Here is a 20222-nt window from a genome sequence, read left to right as displayed (position 1 = left end):
AAGTCCTACAAAACAAAACAACCAACAAATAACCAGCACCACAGAAACACTATGGCCTCTCCTTAATTACTAAGAACTCTGTGTGCCAATTCATGATTGGAATACATCCCTTTCTACTTTTCCCTCGGTGATTAGCTTTTTAATCTGTGAGAAGCAAGAAGAAGGGGGAAGGAACACTGCCATTCTTATGTATGGCATTGGAAGAATTCCAGTGTCCCGGAAGCAGGGTGGTGACAACTCCCTGTGTCCCCAGGCAGCTACATCACACAATGATGATGAGATGTACTTCCTACACATCATATCTTCAACTTCACCTTTCACATCAGGAGGAAAGGTAGCCTTGTCTCCCTTTGGCCCAAGACCAAAGCTAGACACAATGAAGGATATGCCAGAATTCATACTGTGTTCCCCAAGGCAAACAAGAGTCCTGATGTCTAGTGTGCTTGGTCTTAGGCACTTGCTGCTGAATGCCACCACCTGCTCAGATGCTGTGTGGGTGTGTGAAGCTGGCTTATATTGAGCTATTATTCATGGAAAGCCTTTGAATTGAGGTGCTAAGAAACTGAACCAATAGGAAAGGGAAATCCTTCAGTAGCTTAGAGGTATCTAAGAAGACCTCGAGGAGGCATCTCTGAGACTATTTTCTGTTACTGTAGCTAAGTACCACAGATTTGGGTAAATTATTATTTTATTTTTGTTTTGTTTTTTGTCAGTCATGGGGCTTGAACTCTGGGCCTCGGCGCTGTCCCTGTGCTCTTCAGCTCAAGGTGAGTGCTCTACCACTTGGGACACCATGCCACTTCCAGTTTTTAGTGGTTTATTGGAGATAAGAGTCTCATGGACTTGCCTGCCCTCCCCCAACCCCACCAAAGTTGTAAAGTTCATTTTTCTGCATCTTATACATCTCATTGTTGCAATGGGTCCACCTGTATCCCTATTTAAACTATTTGTTTTTTCCCTTCCCCTCCACAAATTATACCAACATCAAGTACAGTGAAAACAGGGGTTATATCATGGGGAGGGACATACAAAGCAACAAAAAAAAATCACCGTATAAATACATTAGAAACAATATCAAGAAAGAAAAAAAAACACTTGTGTCCTTATCTTGGGGTTCATTTCACCTAACATCATCTTATCTGACCTTTTCTTCTGGTCTCAGACATATACTAGTTATTGCAAATAAGGGAAACCATAGGACCTATGTTTCTTTGGGCCTGGCTTACTTCACTTAATATAATTTTTTCCAAGTCTTTCCATTTCCTAACAAATGGGGCAATGTCATTCTTTCTGATGGAGGCATAGAATTCCATTGTGTATATATACCACATTTTCTTGATCCATTCATCTACTGAGGGGCATCTGGGTTGGTTCCATATCTTAGCTATAGTAAATAATGCTGCAATAAACATAGTTGTGCCGGTAGCTTTAGTGTGGTCTTGTTTGTGATCATTTGGGTAAATGCCCAAAAGTGGAATTCCTGAGTCATAGGGGAGCTCTATGAGGAGTCTTTTGAGGAACCTCCATACTACTTTCTTTTTTTTTTTTTTTTGCCAGTCATGGAGCCTGAGCTCTGGGCCTGGGCGCTGTCCCTCAGCTCTTCAGCTCAAGGCTAGCACTCTACCACTTGAGCCACAGCGCCACTTCTGGCTTTTTCTGCTTATGTGGTGCTGAGGAATCGAACCCAGGGCCTCATGCATGCAAGGCAAGCACTCTACCACTGAGCCACCTTCCCAGCCCAGTCCATACTACTTTCCAAAGTGGTTGAGCACTCCCACAACACTCCCACCAACAATGCAGTAGGGTTTGATTGGGTAAAATTTAAAAATAAGGTTTACTCAGCTCACCATTCTGGGGAGTAGGAGGTCCAATTTGAGGGGCTATATCTGGTGTATCTGATGAGGGCTTTTTAAAGAATGTGATCCTGATGATTGATTTCAGGTCTCATACTTGTACTCTGCTACCTGAATCATACCTTTTGTTTTTAGTTTAATTTCAAGCTGTGATTCTCATAGCTCTACCTCCCAAATAGCTGGGATTACAGATACACACCACCATGCCTGGCCATTGTAGGACTCCTTGCTATATAGAGTTCCAAAGTGGTTAAGACATGACATTGCAAGAGTGATATGACCAAGAAATAGAACCATTTTTAAAAAAGTAACAGATCCACTTTCAAGCCGTGAATCCATTCATCCACAAGTGGGTTAACCTACTCATGAGGGCTCTGCCTAATCACCTTTAAATGTGTTACTTGGCCTCTCCTCTCAATATCTCAAAGTGAGGTTAGTTAAATTTCAACTCATTTTGATGGAAACATCCAAACCATAGTAAGACAATTGGATAATTTGCTGTCTGCTTTAACAGTAAAGAAGGCGCTTTAACATATAGCCAACAATGTTATGAAATGATGACATCTATCAACCTTGAGGAAAACCTAGTCTCTTCTGATATACCCCAAATTTTCTTTGGAGTTGAAAGTGCCTATGTGATAGAGTTATGATAGAGAAATGGGATGGTTCAGTTTGTAGAAACTATCATCAGACACAGAGTGAAATGTTTACTTTTCATAGATCAGGGCAACTAGGTCAAGAGTAAAATTCTCTTAAAATATTTCTTCTTTTTTTAGGGTCTTAATAGAGATCACAATCATGACTGCATATAATAGACAGAGAAACTGCTTACAAAGTAGCACTTAATATTAGGAAGCATGAAAAAATAAGAAAGCAACAGGAGGAATGTATATCAAGATACATGAAGTGTTTGTCCCTGTTAAGGTGTGTTAGTTACTTTTGGTCTTTCTTGTCTTAGCTCTCTCACAGCAAGTCAGATTTAAAGTGCATCTAGTGCATCAAGTCTGTGCATGTAGGGCCCAGGAATGAGATAACATGAAGGGCCTGAAGTATTGGGAAAACATTTGAAACCTCATGAATATTCAAGATAGCTTAGTTGTCAGTTTGGATGAATTTTGAGATGTGAAGGGTTAAACTCATCAGAGTCAACATTAGTAAAAGTAACCTAAAAAAGCAGCTTAAGCAATATAGCAAATATTTAAAATAGATTTTATTTCCATTTCACAAACAGTAATAGAAAGAAGAAGGGAAGATGAGAAATAATAGGAGGTAATAATTCATAGCGGGAATAAGTTGACTATGTACACTGTTTTATTGTTTTCAGACTGCAGACTTACTGTCCATGATTTATGTCCATCTCCACATCTTGAAAATCTTTTTGTCTGTTTTTTGACTGGGTGTATGATCATCGCAAGCCATGGGGCTGTTGGGCAAGATCACTGAATAATATTGTACCCATTCTTGTGGAGCAGGAAGTCTGGATGCAAGGTCTTGGTGTGATAGAGAGCTTCACCATGCTTCAGAGCCATGGGATGACCTCAGGAACACCCTTGTCCTGGACTTTTGCCAGGACATGCTTTAGAAATACTTTTAAGTAAAAAGAGTTACAAAAATCTGTGGTACTGCAACAGTTGCTCTGACAATGTAGCTAGCTACTGAGTAACTACTAGGTGGGTTGTACAGGCAGCATGGATACACACGTAAAGGCATGACTCATGTCCCAGGCAGGACAAGATGAGACAATGTAAAATTTCATCATGATACTCAGGATAGCAGGCAGTTAAAACAGTTTGTTTCCAGAATTTTTCAAATTAATATTTTCAGATTGCTGTGAGTAATTAGAAATTCCAGATAGCAAAACTCTGGATATGAGGGAATATTGTATTTGTATGGAGAAGGATGTATTAACAATTTTTCCTACTGTATATTTCTAAGAAACAAACAGAGTAGATTTTAGTCTTAATGGGAACATTACTATCTTTTTCTTTCTGATGGCATGCGGTTTGAACTAAGGACCTTGCTCTTAATATGTAGGTACTCTACCACTTGAGCCACATCTCAGGCATTTTTTGTTTTAGTTATTTTTAGGATAAGGTCCCTTGTTTATTCCCAGGCTAGCTTAGACCATGATCCTCCTACTTACTCTTCCCACATAGCTGGGATGATGGGTCAACATGCTCAGGTATTGTTGAGATAGGTCTCCTGAACTTTTTGCTTGGTATGATTTCAAGCTGTAGACCTCCATATCACTGCCTTTCAAGTATCTAAGATTGCTAGGGGAAAGCTGCCTCACTTAGCTGAAAATCACTGTTTTGACTAATAGCATTTCTTTCTAAGGATAAACAGTATTAGCTGGACTTAGATGAGGTTTTGCAAATGGAGTAAGTGTCTTCAACATGATTGAAAAGCTGTGTATATTTATGGAAAATAACTCAAATACTATTGAGTGGAAGGAATGTATTTTTGTTGGTTATATGGGTGTGCATGGTTGCTGTGCATGATTCAAGCTACACAGAAATGCAGGAAACAGAGGATGCCTGGTAGCACCATCCTCCACAATCTGCACCACTAGCTATGATTTTTTCTAACTTGCAGAAGCTAAGGATGAGAGTTTTGGTGGGCTGTGTTCTCATATTGGATTACATTTGTTCTCTTTGCAGTGACACATAGCATAAACAGCAGCAAACACATTATGACAAAGCCAGAAAAATGAAAATGAACATTCACATTGAAGTTACAACAGAACTCGCCAAGAAGATCTGGAAATTTTCATGTCCTAGATCTGTCCATTATATCTTTTTTAAAAAAGAGGTTCTTGTAGGTAACATGTAAGGCTTTTAAACGATTTACTTTTAATTAGTAAATGATGATTGTATGTATTTATAGGGTTATAGTTTGATATATATTTACAATGTAGAATTATTAAATCCAGCTGATTAATAAATCCACCACTCACCTCACATACTTTTTGTTGTTGTTTTGCTCCAGTCTTGGAGTTTGAACTTAGAAACTGGCACTGTTCCTGAGTTGTTTTACTAAAGCCTAGCACTCTACCACTTGAACCATAGCTCCATTTCTTTTGGTGGTTTAATTGAAGATAAGATTCTCACAGACATTTCTGCCTGGGCTGGCTTTGAACTGGGATCCTTAGATCTCAGCCTCCTGACTAGGATTACAGGCATAAACCACTGGCACCTGGTTTCACATACTTATGTTTATGTGGTGAAAACAATTAAAATCTACTCTTCTAGCATTCTGGAATGTGGAAAACTATTTTTTTTATTATACTTGCCATTTGCTGCAACACATCACAAAGGCTTTTTCTCCTAACTAGCTGATTAGCACTTAGGTGCTAATCATCAAGTCCCTTCCATCAAGTCCCTTCCTCCAGTGCTGGGACTGTCATTCTACTCTGATTTTGTGAGTTCCAGCTTTTTCAGATTCTACATATCACTGAAATGATGTGTTATTTGTCTTCCTGTGTCTGGTTTATTTTACCTTATCCACATGACAGGATTGCCTTCTTTTTCAAGGCTGATTAGCATTCCGTTATATGTATATAACACATTCATCTTGTGTTGGAAAAATAGGTTGCTTCTGTGTCTTCACTATAGTGACCAGTGCTATGATACACAAGCACCCCAAAGGTAAATCAGGAATTGTTGACCTACAGCCAACAACATGTTGCTTAACTAGGGATGGTGAGGTGATGGTATATTCTAGGTTCTTCTGGTTTATGATAAGAAGATACATTGTACTTTTCCCTTAAAACAGTTTCTCTATAATCTTTAAAAAATTTATGTTCAAATTCTTAAAAAAATTTTCATATATATTTTTATTGTAAAGATATTGTGCAGAGGGGTTACAGTTACATGAGTAAGGTAATGAGTACATTTCCTATTGAGTGTTGTTACCCCCTCCTTTGCTTTTCCCCTACCATCTCTTCCTTCCTTATCTTCCCAACTCCTCCCTCTCCCACAAAGTTGTAAAGTTCATTTTCAACATAGTGTCTTGTACATCTTATTGTTACAATGGGTCAACCTGTATCCTTATTTCACCATTTTGTTATTTCCCTTCGCCTCCCCAAATTAGAAAAATGTACGTACAAGATGTAGGGTGCCACAATCAAATACAGTGAAAACAGGGGTTATACCATGGGGAAGAACATACAAAAGAAACAAAAAAAATCAAAATTCTTGGTAATTAACTGGATATAGCTGTAATGATGGATATTTGACTCCCACTTCTTCTCAGGTCAATTATACCTCATAGTTTACTAATAAATATTTACTCACTAATTTAGGGGCCTTCTGTGCTAGCATTAGGGATCCAATAAAACAAGAGAAGACAAAGTACAAATGGGTAACTCTAAGATGCTATAAGTGAAAGTGCATAGAGCTATTAAACACCAGAGGAGGGAAGGACTCTTTGTTTTTGCCAGGAGACATCAGGGAAGGATTTTCTTAGATGAATTGACATTTCAGTGATACAAAATAAGAAAATTTAGCATGAACATAGAGGGACTGGTGATAAGGAAGGAGTGAAGTATATCAAGACAGAAAACATTAATAGGGAGGAGAATTAACGTTTTTGAAGTGCTTACTGGGTGTTGTGTCTGAGGTATCAGTTAGTTTGACCTGTAAAGTACAACACCAGGCGCTGTATAATAGCAGGGTATGTTGTAGAAAGCACATCCAGAGGTAATTTCATTGTTGTGCAAACATCATGATGTATACTTACACAACCTTAGAAGGGAAGCTTTCTGTACACGTAGACTATATGGTAGTCTATTCCTAGATGTCAATCTGTATGGCTGATTAGTGCACCGAATACTGTAGGCAGTTGAAACACAATGGTAACTATTCATATACTAAAGAGAAAATGTCCTGTAAAAAATGCTAAGCAGTAGGAATTTTGTGGGACCACCAACTTACATGCAGTCTGTCTTTGACCAAAACATTACATGGCCCATGACTATGTATGGTTGTCCTCATTTTTGCCTAGGAGGAAAGTTGGGCTCAGAATACTCTCATAATTCTGATCTCATTACCTGAGCTATCATTTAGAGTCATCAGGATTCACATGCAAGCCAGGCACTGGTGGCTCATGACTATAAGCTTAGCTACTCAGGAGACTGAGACCTGAGGATTGTGGTTTGAAGCCAGCCCTGGCAGGAAAGTCTGTGAGACTCCTATGTTCAATAAAGCACATAAAAAACTGCAAGTGGAGGTGTGGCTCAAGTGGTAGAGCATTAGTCTTGAGCAAAAAAGTTTGTGGACAGCATCCAAACTCTGATTTCAAGCTCCAGGACAGGCACAGACGAGTGCTCGTGCACACACACACACACACACACACACACACACACACACACACACACACACACACACACACACTAACACTCAAGACAAAGGCTCCACAGACTGTTCAGTGACAGCCTGAGGCTGAGGAAAGCTTGCCTTTCGAGGAGCAGTGTAAGGTGGCTACACACTGTGCATTCGAAGAAAGAGGTGGAAATAATGTAAAGTAGGGAAGGGGGCTGATGGTAAAAAGCCAATACGATCTCTATAAGGGTTGCTCATAGAATTTGAAAATAGCAGTGACAGTTTGTAAGCAGACATGGCAGCTCAGATTTATCATTTAGGAAGAGAAACTGGCCATATTGCTTGAGCTGGGAGGTGTTGCAAGTGTTTCTTAAAATTGATCTTCCCTCCCATTGAATAAGTGGAGGAAAAAGACCTGTGTAGACTAATCAACTACAGAATGTAAAAGGTATCTTTGGGTAATTCACTCCTTCCTCTGTGCTTCACTAAGCACACTATGTAACACTAAGGTGTTATATTCACAGAAAGAGGCCTATGGGTGTGTGTGTGGTGGGGAGGGTCCTCACTGGTGCAGACTGGGATATGGCATTGTGTTGCTCTGACTTTGGCATTCTGGTGGCATTTTTTTGTGGAGGTATGTGGCTGCTGTAACTGTGATCTTTGTTTCAGGTTCGTTTTGCTTCCTGGTTGATTTGTATCTGGCTTATACTGGGCTGTGACAGCCTGAAAAGTTGGAGAATACATTTCTTCCTCAGTCCTCCTCAGGATGCTAGGGAACAGCCCCACCTCAGAGGAGCAAGGGGAGGCTCTGGACAGCTCCATGCAGACTGTCCTTTAAAAAAGACTACTCTTGAACAAATGACTGATTTACATGATGCAATCACCCTATAGAGTCCTACTCATGTTGTCAAAGATACAGTTGTGACAAGAGCTGTGCAAAGAATACTCTAGAGTCCCAGAAGGGATTTTGTCATCACTTCCTTCCACTTTTTTGGGAAAGACTCACTATATAACCCAGGCAATTCTTAAGCTCATGAATCTCCTGTTTCCTCTTCTTGAATTATAGGCATTATAGGCACATGCCACCCATGTTATCAACATTTTTAACATACTCTTTTCTAGGATTTTAGGCCAGAGTGGGACAGAAGCTGTACTGGGTGGGTCTCTATTTCCTTCTGTCTTCTCTACCAATCTTGAACATCTAAATCTTTGTTGAAAACATACTTGTTTGCTCAACTCATTGAGCTACCTACCTACAGGTCACCCAGCCTCCACAAGAAGGAAAAGTCATTAGCCATTAGGTAGATGAGATGATCTAATCTGGGCTATGTTAATAAGTGGAACACAAGGAGAAAGACCAGCTATAGATTAGGCAACATAAATGGGAACATATTTCATAGTGGTCCTCTCTTTTAATCCAATGATGGAAGAATTACCATAGCCCCAGCAAGAGTAAAATGCCAGAAGATAACCTGCCACCCTAACCCACAGACAGCCCCTTACTAAATCCCATGCATAACAGCTGTTACTTCCTAAATTCCTAATCTGGGTAGAGAACTAAATGCCACAAACTAGGGGGGAAATAACCTTCTGAAAAGCCTACTGAGAAGGGGAAGCATTGAATTTAGTATTGTATTTCATAAAACTCCATCTACATTTGAGAGAACAGGAACTCAATAAACTAACAAATCAATGGCTTAAAGAGCTATCTTTAAGGGTGACATTTTGGTAACTGCTGGCTTCTATCCATGTCTGCAGCCAGGCTGTGGAAGAAGTCAATGAACTGCCCTGATCTATGAGCACTGCACGGGCACGTCCCCAACATCCACTGCCTGGGAACCCAATTAAAAGCCACCATTAAGTGACAGCAAGGCAATTATATTAGCAGTGTACATCCAAAGGTTAAGCTGTGTCTCAGGCAAAGCAATGATGGGAAAAGTGATGAGAAGTAAAATGTATGTTTCTCAGAGTCATTTAATAAATTCACCCAAATCACAGAAAAAAAAGCCCAACAAAACAAAACCCTAGCACTGTCTCTGTGTGTGCCTGAAAATTATTTATTTTCAATCATTCGTCAGAAAGTTGTTAGCCTCACCATGAAATTGGTGTCCTCTGAATCGGTCTCAGACCTGAGGCTTTTTAGGTCCTCTTGGGTGTTGAAAATAGCAGCCGAGCCTTGATGGCATTCTGTGACCTCTGTCCTGCCCTCCTTCTGGAACTTGGGAAAGATAATACAGAGTCCTGGGTCATTGTAAAGTGGAAGGAAGAGTTGCACAGAGAGATGACCAAGTTCATGTCTTTACATTCAACATTGATCTACTGACAGTGATATTCTTTTCTTGTTCCTTCCTGGATATTTTCACTTGATCTCAAATCTACTCCTCCAGTCTAATTCTTTCCCAAGTACTAACCCACATGTCTCCTGTTACACAGCATTTCAGTTGTGTCCCAAATGCAATTCACCCCCAGACACCTCCTGCCCTCACAGCCAATCCTTCTCTTAGTTTTCTCTGTCAAATGCATCTGTATTGACCAGTTAACTAAGCAGAGACCTCAACTTCAGCCCCATCCATCTACAGGCCCAGTATTTTCAGATAGCTCTGATATCACAAATTCTGCAGTCATTTTCCCTCCCAGACAGTCTCAGTTGGTAATTAACCTTGCAGCCTCAGATAAACTAGTTTACAGTGAATGCTCCTCTGTGCCTGGCTGGGGCTACAGGGAAAGACAGGCTTTGGCAACTGCTTTGTCCCTGGCTCCTGTCCCAACTTCCTGGGCTGTTCTTACTTTTCCAAGTTGGACCCAACAACATGAGTTTCCACTGTGTGTGGCTGGAGTTAAAGCCTAATCTTCAGGGATTCTCTTTTGGGCTTTCAGGAGCTTCTCAGTTGGCAGGAATAACATCTATTGCTCCATCTCCTATGATCCTTCTTCCTTGTCCTCAGCCTTGAAAAGGACTCCTTTAACCTCCTTCTGTGTGGCTCCTGACCCTCCCAGGCTGCCTTTGAAACTGTCTTTTCAACAAGCTCTAAGATGAGCACAAGATGGCTCACCTAGGTAGGGCCAGTTTCTGAAGGCAGATGCTCTCCTTTCTTTGGCCTTGAAGGGAATGCCACTTTGTAAAGGCAGCACTGTGCACCTAGCCTTTGCCAGGCTTTAACATTCTACACTAATCAAAACGCTGGTTCTGGTCTGGAAGTCTTGAGGGACAAGGCATAAACAATTGGACTTGTGACAATCCAATATAATGATGCACTTTTTGTTTTTTGCCCAGTGTATTTGATATGTCTTATTAGGTATATAAATATTTAGGATTGCTTTACTTTCTGGTGAATTGAGTCTTCTACTTAGACGACTTTCTTCATTATAAATTGTATATTTGGTATAGTCTTACTTTTTGTCTTTTGGTTAGTGTCTTCTTGTATCTTTTTATCATTAGGCATATAATATTCTCTTTTTATATTTTAAGAATATTTCTTTTAAGCTGTTTTTAAGGTTGTGTGTGTGTGTGTGTGTGTGTGTGTGTGTGTGTGTGTGTGTGTGTGCCATTACTGGGGCTTGAACTCAGGGCCTGCTTATTAATTATCCCTTAGCTTTTTTGCTAAAGGCTAGTACTCTACCACTTGAGCCACAGCTCCACCTCTGGCTTTTTTTGCTGGTTATTTGGAGATAATAGTCTCACAGAGTTTCCTTCCTGGACTGGCTTCAAACAATGAGCTAGGATTAGAGGCATGAACTATCAAGTGCCCAGTAGTAACTCAATTTTTAACTATATTATGGTTCATATAGCTTTTCTATGAGCTTAATGTTCTTTCAAATATGCACTACAAAAGGTAACACAATTTTGAAAGTTATAAATGTTAAGAAATATATTCATGTAACTTACAATATGAATACCATAAAGAGGAAAACCACATAATAACATGTGAGTGGTATGATCCCATTATGTAAACTATACATGTATTTGTACTTTGTTGCATGTCTTAATGCATTGCTTGAGGTGTTGTTCTGATTCAGGCTGCTTTCCTGTAATTAAATTTTATATTTTTTGTCTGCATGTTTTGGATTTCAAATTGCAGTTAGGACAATTTTTCCTAATCAGAGGTACAGTGACCATTCCACTATATAAAAATGTTTGTGTTTTTCAAATTATACTTCTGACTTAGGAAATTATCCCAGCATATTATAGACTGGGAACAGAGTTTTTATAGTCTCTATTATACCAAGTTGGTAACCTTTCATGTGACCTTATTTTAGGCCTGGGCTTTAGGTTAGCTTCCAAAACCCTATATTGTGTTACAACAGCATATCCTCAGCTACTTGGTTCTAGTGTGTTACTCTTCCCTCCCCAAACTTTCTGCTATAGTTCTGCTTTTTACCTATGTTTCTAGGATGGGGATTGCTTATCTGGAAGTACTGTTACTTTGTCTGGATATAGGGGCTTGTTTCTAAAGCATTTTAAAGCTGTGTAGGCTAGAGTAAATCTCTAGATGTTCCATCTGTTCAATTGTACCACAAAGACCTCTGAGATTGTACTGAATCATCATGATTTACTGGGTATATTGTGGCTCACAAAGGTTGTCAGGGTGATGTGTCTTTGACTCAGACACTTATCACTTTGTCTAATCCAAAGCAGACTCAAAACCAGATACATGCACTTCTATGTATTATAAACGAGAATTCTCCACATCTTCATGTATCTTTTTGCAAGATGATTTTTTTAAAGCAGATTCTGTTTTGCAACTATGATCCATGGAATCTGTTTATTGTTGTAAAGTTCTCTATTTCATGCCAATCCTTTTAGAACACAGGGTGACTTTGTGGATCACAAAGTTTGAGGGTCTGTGAGCTCTGGTTATATGATTTTATTTTGTGTTCTGGAATCCTGATGACAACTATGTCATCAGGATTTAAAAAATATTTATATAAAATATAAAAAATTAACTTTTTGGCATGACTGTATGTGCTTAAATCTCGATTTAGATTTGTACAGGCCCTGCAGTGATCATGCGGAACTGTCCTGTCTCTTCTGACAGTCATGCTCTCTGAAAACAATGGATCTATTTGATGACACTAGTTCAAGATCACTCACAAGGAATTAGAGAGGATGTAAGCCTTTAAGCTGGCTTCTCTACTCAGCCGGATCCTTTTGAGAGATCCAAGATGCTAGGTTTATCAAGTTTGTTCCTTTTTTACTTTTGAACAGTGTTCCTTTGTAAGAATATACCAACATTAAAAAAAATCTACTCACCTACTGATAGATATTTGGGTTGACTCTAGGGTAATTATGAGTACCCTTCATATAAGAAAAGTCATTATGGTGGGAGTGTAAACTTGTTCAACCACTTTGGAAAGCAGTATGGAGGTTCCTCAAAAGACTTCACATAGAGCTCCCCTATGACCCAGCAATCCCATTTTTGGGCATTTACCCAAATGTTTACAAACAAGACCACACTAAGGCTACCAGCACAACTATGTTTATTGCAGCATTATTTACCATAGCTAAGATATGGAACCAACCCAGATGCCCCTCAGTAGATGAATGGATCAAGAAAACATGGTATATATACACAATGGAATTCTATGCCTCCATCAGAAAGAATGACATTGCCCCATTTGTTAGGAAATGGAAAGGCTTGGAAAAAATTATATTAAGTGAAGTAAGCCAAGCCCAAAGAAACATAGATCCCATGGTTTCCCTTATTTGCAATAAGTAGTATATGTCTGAGTCAAGCAGAAAAGGTCAGATAATGTGATGTTAGGAAAATGAACCCTTAGATATGTATTTAAATGCTTTTTTTTCTTTCATGCATTTGTTTCTAATGCATTTATAAGATTATCTCTTTGTTGCTTTGTATGTCCCTCCCCCATGGTATAACTCCTGCTTTCACTATATTTGCTGTTGGTATAATTTGTGGAGGAGAAGGGGAAAAAACAAGTCGTTTAAGGATACAGGTGGACTCGTTGCAACAATGAGAAGTACAAGTTGTCATGACAAAAATGAACTTTACAACTTTGGTGGGGAGGGGGGAGAATTAGGTGGGGGAGGGGGAAGGCTGGGAAGGGATGTGAAGGGTAAACAAAGGAGGAGGCTGCAATGCTTGATAAGAAATGTACTCATTATCTTGCCCATGTAATTGTAACCCCTCTGTACAGTATGTTCACAATAAAAAAAAGAATTAAGGCTGAAGAACATATAATTCACTAACATAAGAGAAAAAAATAAATATTTCTTGATAGGTTAGTACTTAATCCCACAAGCATTTCAGGATTACTAACATCTTCTATGCATACACATTATTTCCAATAATCTTTGGAGATTTATTTAACCTATCATAATGTTCCTGTGAAATGCCTATGGCAGAAGTTTTATCTGCTGTTTTCAAATCAAGCAATCTCAAGATTTGTTCAAGTCATTCTAAAAAATACATGTGAATCATATACCTCAGTAATAAAGATACCAATGTTTGGGGGAAAAAGAAAAGTCATTATATCCTTGATAATTTATTTTAGTTCTGATAACTGATGGTATGCTTTTTTTTAGTTTAGCCCAATTCCTTTTGTTCAACAACTTAGATCACAACTCTATCAAAAAGAAATTGTGCCAATCTCTTAGCCCCCAGGATAGGGATTAGGTTTCCTTCCTATGTCAAGGATAATCTGTCTAGGAAAACAAGGATAGAAGCAATTGGTGCTAAAATGGAAGGAAAGGCAATGGTAACAATTGGATGTAACACTAGGCATATTGCTTGTCTGAATGGGGAATAGATATAGAGGAGAACAGAAAGGATAATTGGCTGATGCAAATGTGCATACTTGGATCCCTGTAATCTTAACATACTCTTCCTCCTCAGAAAATGTCTGCAGTTATTTTTTCATGTTAACTTTAATATGTCTTCAGAAATAGATTTGTACAGTGTTCTTTTTGTACTTGTATAAAATTATGCAGCACAGTAGCATTGTGGGTTGATGGTTACTGAGGGAGGTTACGATGCAGTCTATGCTATCTTCCACATGCCATTTCTATGCTAACTGGAGAGGAGTGACATTACATTTGGAAATACACCATATATAATGTTGTTTGGATTTTGTCACATATACTTGTTGGTGGTAACTACTCTGTTACTATGCTTTTACACAGGAAAATAAAACTAAACTTTTTAATGTTTGTTTTTCTTTCCAGTATTATTTTACTGTCCTTTTCGGACACGAAGGTCAGAAACCACTGGAGCTGCGCTGTGAGGAGGAGCAGGACGGCAAAGAGTGGATGGAGGCCATTCACCAAGCTAGGTGTGGGCACAAATCTTCCCAGTGACACTTGATTGCCTGGGTCTTGCTTTGGGGTTATCACTATTGGCAGTAGTTTGGGAAGAACTGCTAAGATGGCCTTTTCCTTAGTATCTCCAATATAGTCATCTGTAAGGTAATTATTTCTGTTGGCATATTCTAGCTAAAGATGAAAAGTAATAGATATAGCAGTGATAATAATAATATTAATAACTACTACTAGTAGTAGACACTTAGGGATTCTTCCTAAATGACATACACTATTTTAAGTGCTTCCTAACTAAGAAATTTATTCAATATATGACTCACTCCACCAACAATCTACCAGATAAGGAAACAGGCCTGGAAGGTTAGTTGGCTTGCTTGAGGTGAGCTACGAACTCAGATGAGCCTACTTTTTCTAAACTGTGCATCATGTAGTCCAGTTATAGAAAAAGGCAATAGCATCCCTAAGGAAATAGAAGAGCGTGATTTTACTCCTTGCCGTGGAATAACATGGAGATGAAAAGGGACTCATAGGTCTTCAGTGGGGTTAGAAACCTAACCCTTCTCTTTCCTCTGTTCAGTTCCTGAATCCAGTGCATCCTCCTTCCCAATGGTTCCCGTGCTCTCTGCCTTTGCCCATCCTTCCCTCACTACAGGCTGTTGTTAGTTCACAAATTCTTGCTCTCTTGTCTTGCCCATTTCCCATGTATTTCAGGGAAAAACTTGGCCATGGCATGTTTCCTTTTTGGGCAGAGACCAGCTCTCCTTTTCTATATACCCACTCACCTCTTTACCATGTACCCCTGGGATCCCTGTGACAGGTCAGCTCTCCTCAGCTTCCTCTCTAAATACTACACATATGTCTTGAACTGTATATGGATGCTTAGCAATTCAGGTTATTTTTGTATAGTTCATGTGTGATTGCTGTTTCCAGAGGGAGATTCTATGCTCCTTGAGGATGAAAAGGAAGATTGGGCAATTTTCTTTCTGAGCGAAGTGCATCGCTAAGGATATACTAAGTAATCAGGAAATGTTTCCAGATTGATTATAGAAAGAATAGAAAAATTTGCTCTTAGTGAGTATAGACTATTTGAATCCTTGAGATTTTTTTTTTTTTTTGGTCGGTCATGGGGCTTGAACTCTGGGCCTGGGGGCCATCCCTCAGCTCTTAAGCTCAAGCTGAGCAAGCACTCTACCACTTGAGCCACAGTGCCACTTCTGGTTTTCTGAGTGGTTTATTGGAGAGAAGAATCTCAGAGCCTTTTCTGCCTGGGCTGGCTTTGAACCGTGATCCTCAGATCTCAGCCTCCAGAGTAGCTAGGATTACAGGCGTGAGCCACCGGCGCCCAGCTGAGACTTTTTTTTACTTGAAGATCTTTCATCTCCTCCTTTCTTTTCTCTCACTTCAGACATGAAATTGTTAAGCTGAAGAGCTGGAATTCCAGTGCAGGACTGTCAGACTTCAGACCCTTTTGCCAATGCTCCAAACTGTTGTACTTGTCTCTCTTTTTCTCTTTAGTCTGCCACATTTTTTTTTCTTATTCTGTTCAAAGATGAAAGTGACTAATGTGAGGTCAGGGTTGAGAGTAAAACATACGGCTTACAAAACATTTCAGTTTCTTTTCTTGCTTTCCTACAAAGGATTGCTCTGAGATGCACTCAAATGCTGCTTTCTGCACAGGTCCTCAGCTCACTGGCATAATATACCAAGGCACCCTGCCCAGTGCCTTTGCTGTGGGTGCTCTCTATCTGAGAGTTTTGCTCCAGAGGTAAGCCTAATATGGAATGACTTGCTAGAGAAAGAAGGTCAAGTCTTCAAAGGTGAGCAATGCATCAAGCTGGCAAGGTAGAGCCCTGGGGGTCATTTGTAGTCCCAGTCTTTGTGGCTATTTGCATTCCTTTCTAATTGAAGAAGCCCATAATTCTAAGCATGTGTTTTTGCCTAAAATGAAGTCCATTATTAAGTCATGTATATCTGCCTGGTTTTTTCATTCTAGAAGAGCAGATAATACCAGCAACATAAATAGCTTTTATAAAGCAAATATCTTGGTGACCCAAACACTGTATTTCTTTAAAGATGGATGGCAAGTTACAGGTCTTTTTTTTAATATCATGCAAACATCATGTCATACACATGGACATCGTCATCTACTGATTTTATTTGGCAAGTGATGAAAACCAGGACACACATAATTATGTCAGAAGAGTGACTTTAGAAACCAGTGAATTGGTTCAGAACTATGAAAACTCTTTTTTTCTCTTTTGAACTAGAAGATTTGGTTAGGAATTGATCCTTTTTCTTGATGCCTTGGAATTTTGGTTTGTTAGGCTTGTTTTTAGTTTGACTTGAGGCTTACAACTGGGCTTTTTGATAACTCCTTTTAATCTGCTTGCTTTATACTTACAATTCTTATAGTTGATTTTTTTTGCATTGAGATGCTTCTGAAATCTTTGTTTCCTAAATCAGGAAGGACAATAATGGATCTCTGAAATACATGCTCATTTTGTTCATGTGTCAACAAAATCAAGAAGTTAATGAATCTGATTCAGAGAAAGTCTCAGCAGCCATTTTTGCTTGACATTATGTCACTATAACCCAATTCATTAACTAGATTTAGTTTGCCTAAACATTTCACCCTCAGAGGACAGCTTGAACTCAGAGCCTGAGCGCTGTCCCTGAGCTTTTGTGCTCAAGACTAGCACTCTACCACCTGAGCCACAGCTCCACTTTTAGTTTTTGTGTTGATTAATTGAAGATAAGAATCTCACAGACTTTCCTTCCCTGGTTGGTGATTCTCAGATCTCAGCCCCCTGAGTAGCTAGGATAACAGGTGTGAACCACTGGCAATGGCTAATTTGCAGATTTTTAAATAGAAAAATTTTAAATATTCAACAGTTATGGATATACTGATCTCTTTTTACAAATGTCTGTCCTCTTGATAACTAACATGAGATGGTTTTTCTCTGAGCTACAAATCTTCCTGCAGGTACTACACAGAATTAGCAGCTTCTTGGAACTTACTCTCTGGATCTCTTCTCTTTTCCTGAAATGGCTCTTCCACACCAGCCTACATATGCTCCATGAAAAATCACACTGTCACACTGAAATTCACACTGCCGTACTGGCTTTTGCACCAGAGCAGAGTCTTGTTGGCATAGTTTGTTTTCATAAAATCTTTTGGACACTTTTCTGGGGTGTCTGTTGCACATTTCCTTCTTTAGATGTGGTCCAGAAAAAAAGATTCTTACTGGAACTAGCATTCTTCACACTGAAGCTTTGATTTGGCCCAGGAAACTTGATTTAAAGTTTTGCCCACAGTCTGTGGATACAATTCTAGAATATTGCCAACAGATTTAAGCTATCATTCTACACACGCCATGGCAATAGGACTATTAATAATAACAACAACAATAATAAGATAATAGATTATTAAAACCCCAGTTTGGTTTTGGTGGGGTGAGATGGCACCACAGCATTTAAATTATATTCAGGTCTAGGAGTATTTCATGTATGGTTTGCTACTTGAGTATAGAACTATGGACATTCCAAATACTTGATTTTTTGTTGTTTTCTTAGCTATAAGTGACCATCATGGTTATTAGTTTTAAACACAGGGATATATCTTAAAACTTGGTTCCAATTAGTTGTGGATCTTTAGGGCTTCTTGGCTAAAAAAGACATCCCTTTGGGTTTCATCTTCTGGAATGCATTCAGGCAGAGCCCCAGCAGGAGGAAAATAGTCTAGGTTGGGAAGAAGGTCCAGGCCAACATTTACTAGGATTCTTCCTATTCTGACCTAAGCAAAGAACTCAAAGGATCTGGACTTTGGCAGTCCACAAAGACACACTACCTCCATTATATGCAGAAACTTACAAACGTACTTTTTTATAGTGAGCTATCTACATATAACTTTCCATTGAGTTCTCAGAGTTACTAGATCCTTACAAGTTTTAAACCAAGCTCATTATTTTTATCCAAGTGGTTCCTTGTGCCTTTCTTTCTATCTAGATGATCTCCTATCTTGAGTAACTCAGTCACTCAAGACAGCAGTATGTCACCTCCACTTGCTATCCTCACTATTCACATTCAATGGACTCTACCTGTACAGCATCACTGATGTGAATTCCACCCGTGCAGCATCACTGATCTCCATTGCTCTCTATGTCTGGGGCAGTTGCCATAGCCCAGGATGTCAACAGTGGTTTATAGCTAAGCCACTTTGCCACCTTTTTTTCCTGATCTCTATCTCTCCTCCACATGGTTACTAGTGTATCTTTTCTACACGGATCTCATCTGCTGAGAGAACTAACTCCAGGGTTCTTTAATGATTTTGGCTATTTTATTGTTTTACTTCTATTGTTGAAAAATTTAAACAATATGAAAAATTTACACAGTATGCGAATCAAGAAAGAATTGTACCATAGTCTGCTATGTTATTTTAAGAAAAGAAAATGTTCCTTCTCTGAACTGATCTTAAAGACTAGGCCCTCTGTGAGTTCTGGGGTACAGGGAGCTAGTCCAAATGAAGGCTTCTCCTAAACTATACTGACTTCTGGGAACTTCTCATGCCACCTCCTTTTGGGTCCTAGGCTCCAAACATTGCAATTACAAATGAGAATTTCTTCCAGACTGATTTATACCAATTTGTCTTTCAGGACAGAGTTTCTACTCATCTGCATTATCTTTCCTGAATCCTTTCCTCTCTTTGCACTGATCATTCCCTTATGTGAGCCCCCATTGCAACCACCTCATTCTCTTAATGCAACCAAGAGGATTTTGCATTTATTTATTTATTTATGTGACTATTTTTCTGTCAGCCTGAATTTCTTCAGATAAATTGCTCACTACTCATATCTTCTTCCCTGCTCCTGGCATCATTCCCAATTGCTTTTCAGAAATGTGTGTGCCAATTTAGTCCTCTTCACTAGGGCAGGAGAAAGATGGAAACTTCTTTTAAAAGTCTTTCTTATATCAATAGCTAAAAATGATACCTTGTGTAATGAGCATTTCCATGGTAAGACTGACCGTTTTCCTCTCATTATTATTCATCTGTGTCCTCTACGAATTGCCCTTTCTATCCTTTCTTCATATTTTCTATTGATGTGTTTCTCTTTTTTGTTTTTTTTTAAATGAGCTCTTTGCATGAGCATAGATGATGTATATTTTATGTTTGTTGTAAATCATTTACAATATTTGTTGTCTCATAATTGTAACTTTGGATTTTTTGGACAGAAAGTTTTAAAATTATGATGCAATCTAAATAGCCTGCTTTGGGGGAGAAATTGTTCCATTACATTTGATTTTTTTTATTTTTTGTGTTATACTTCACATATCATAAAACATCATTTTAGAGCAAATAATTCAGTCATTTTTTCTGGTTGCATAGCTATCACCATTAATTTGAGAACCTTTCTAGCAACAAAAAGGACACTCAACACCTACCAGCAGTTATTCCTAGTTGTCAATACCCCTAGCCCACCATTAATTCACTTCCTTTAGATTTCATCCATTCTAGCAATTTCATATACATAGAATTATACAGACATTGCTTCTAGCTTCTTTTATTTAACACAATATTTTCAAGGCTTGTTCATGTACCATGACCGAATTAGCTTCTACTGCATGGATATACTACATATATATTATTTATCCATTGGTCAGTTGATGATTATTGGGCTTATTGCCACCTTGTGTTGTTAATAACTATTTGTGTACAAGTTCCTGGGAGAAGAAATTCTTTCAATTCTTTTGGGAACATACCTAGGAGTATGAGGC

At 38.9% G+C, this 20222-nt stretch overlaps 1 protein-coding gene across 2 annotated transcripts in view; it reads left to right on the top strand.

Moving 5' to 3' along the window:
- Rasgrf2 (Ras protein specific guanine nucleotide releasing factor 2) overlaps positions 1–20222 on the top strand; it is a 216077-nt gene that overhangs the window by 58679 nt on the left and 137176 nt on the right. For both annotated transcript variants that reach the window (XM_070031169.1, XM_070031170.1), the window contains exon 2: positions 14358–14464. In XM_070031169.1, the coding sequence (XP_069887270.1) occupies positions 14358–14464 (107 nt within the window). The remainder of the gene's footprint in view (positions 1–14357; positions 14465–20222) is intronic.

This window comes from Dipodomys merriami, unplaced genomic scaffold, assembly GCF_024711535.1.
Source record: "Dipodomys merriami isolate MVZ:Mamm:240054 unplaced genomic scaffold, mDipMer1.0.p SCAF_20, whole genome shotgun sequence".
In the NCBI taxonomy this organism is placed as follows: Eukaryota; Metazoa; Chordata; class Mammalia; order Rodentia; family Heteromyidae; genus Dipodomys; species Dipodomys merriami.
Note: the sequence above shows the minus strand (reverse complement) of the source record. Positions and strands in the feature narration are given on the sequence as shown.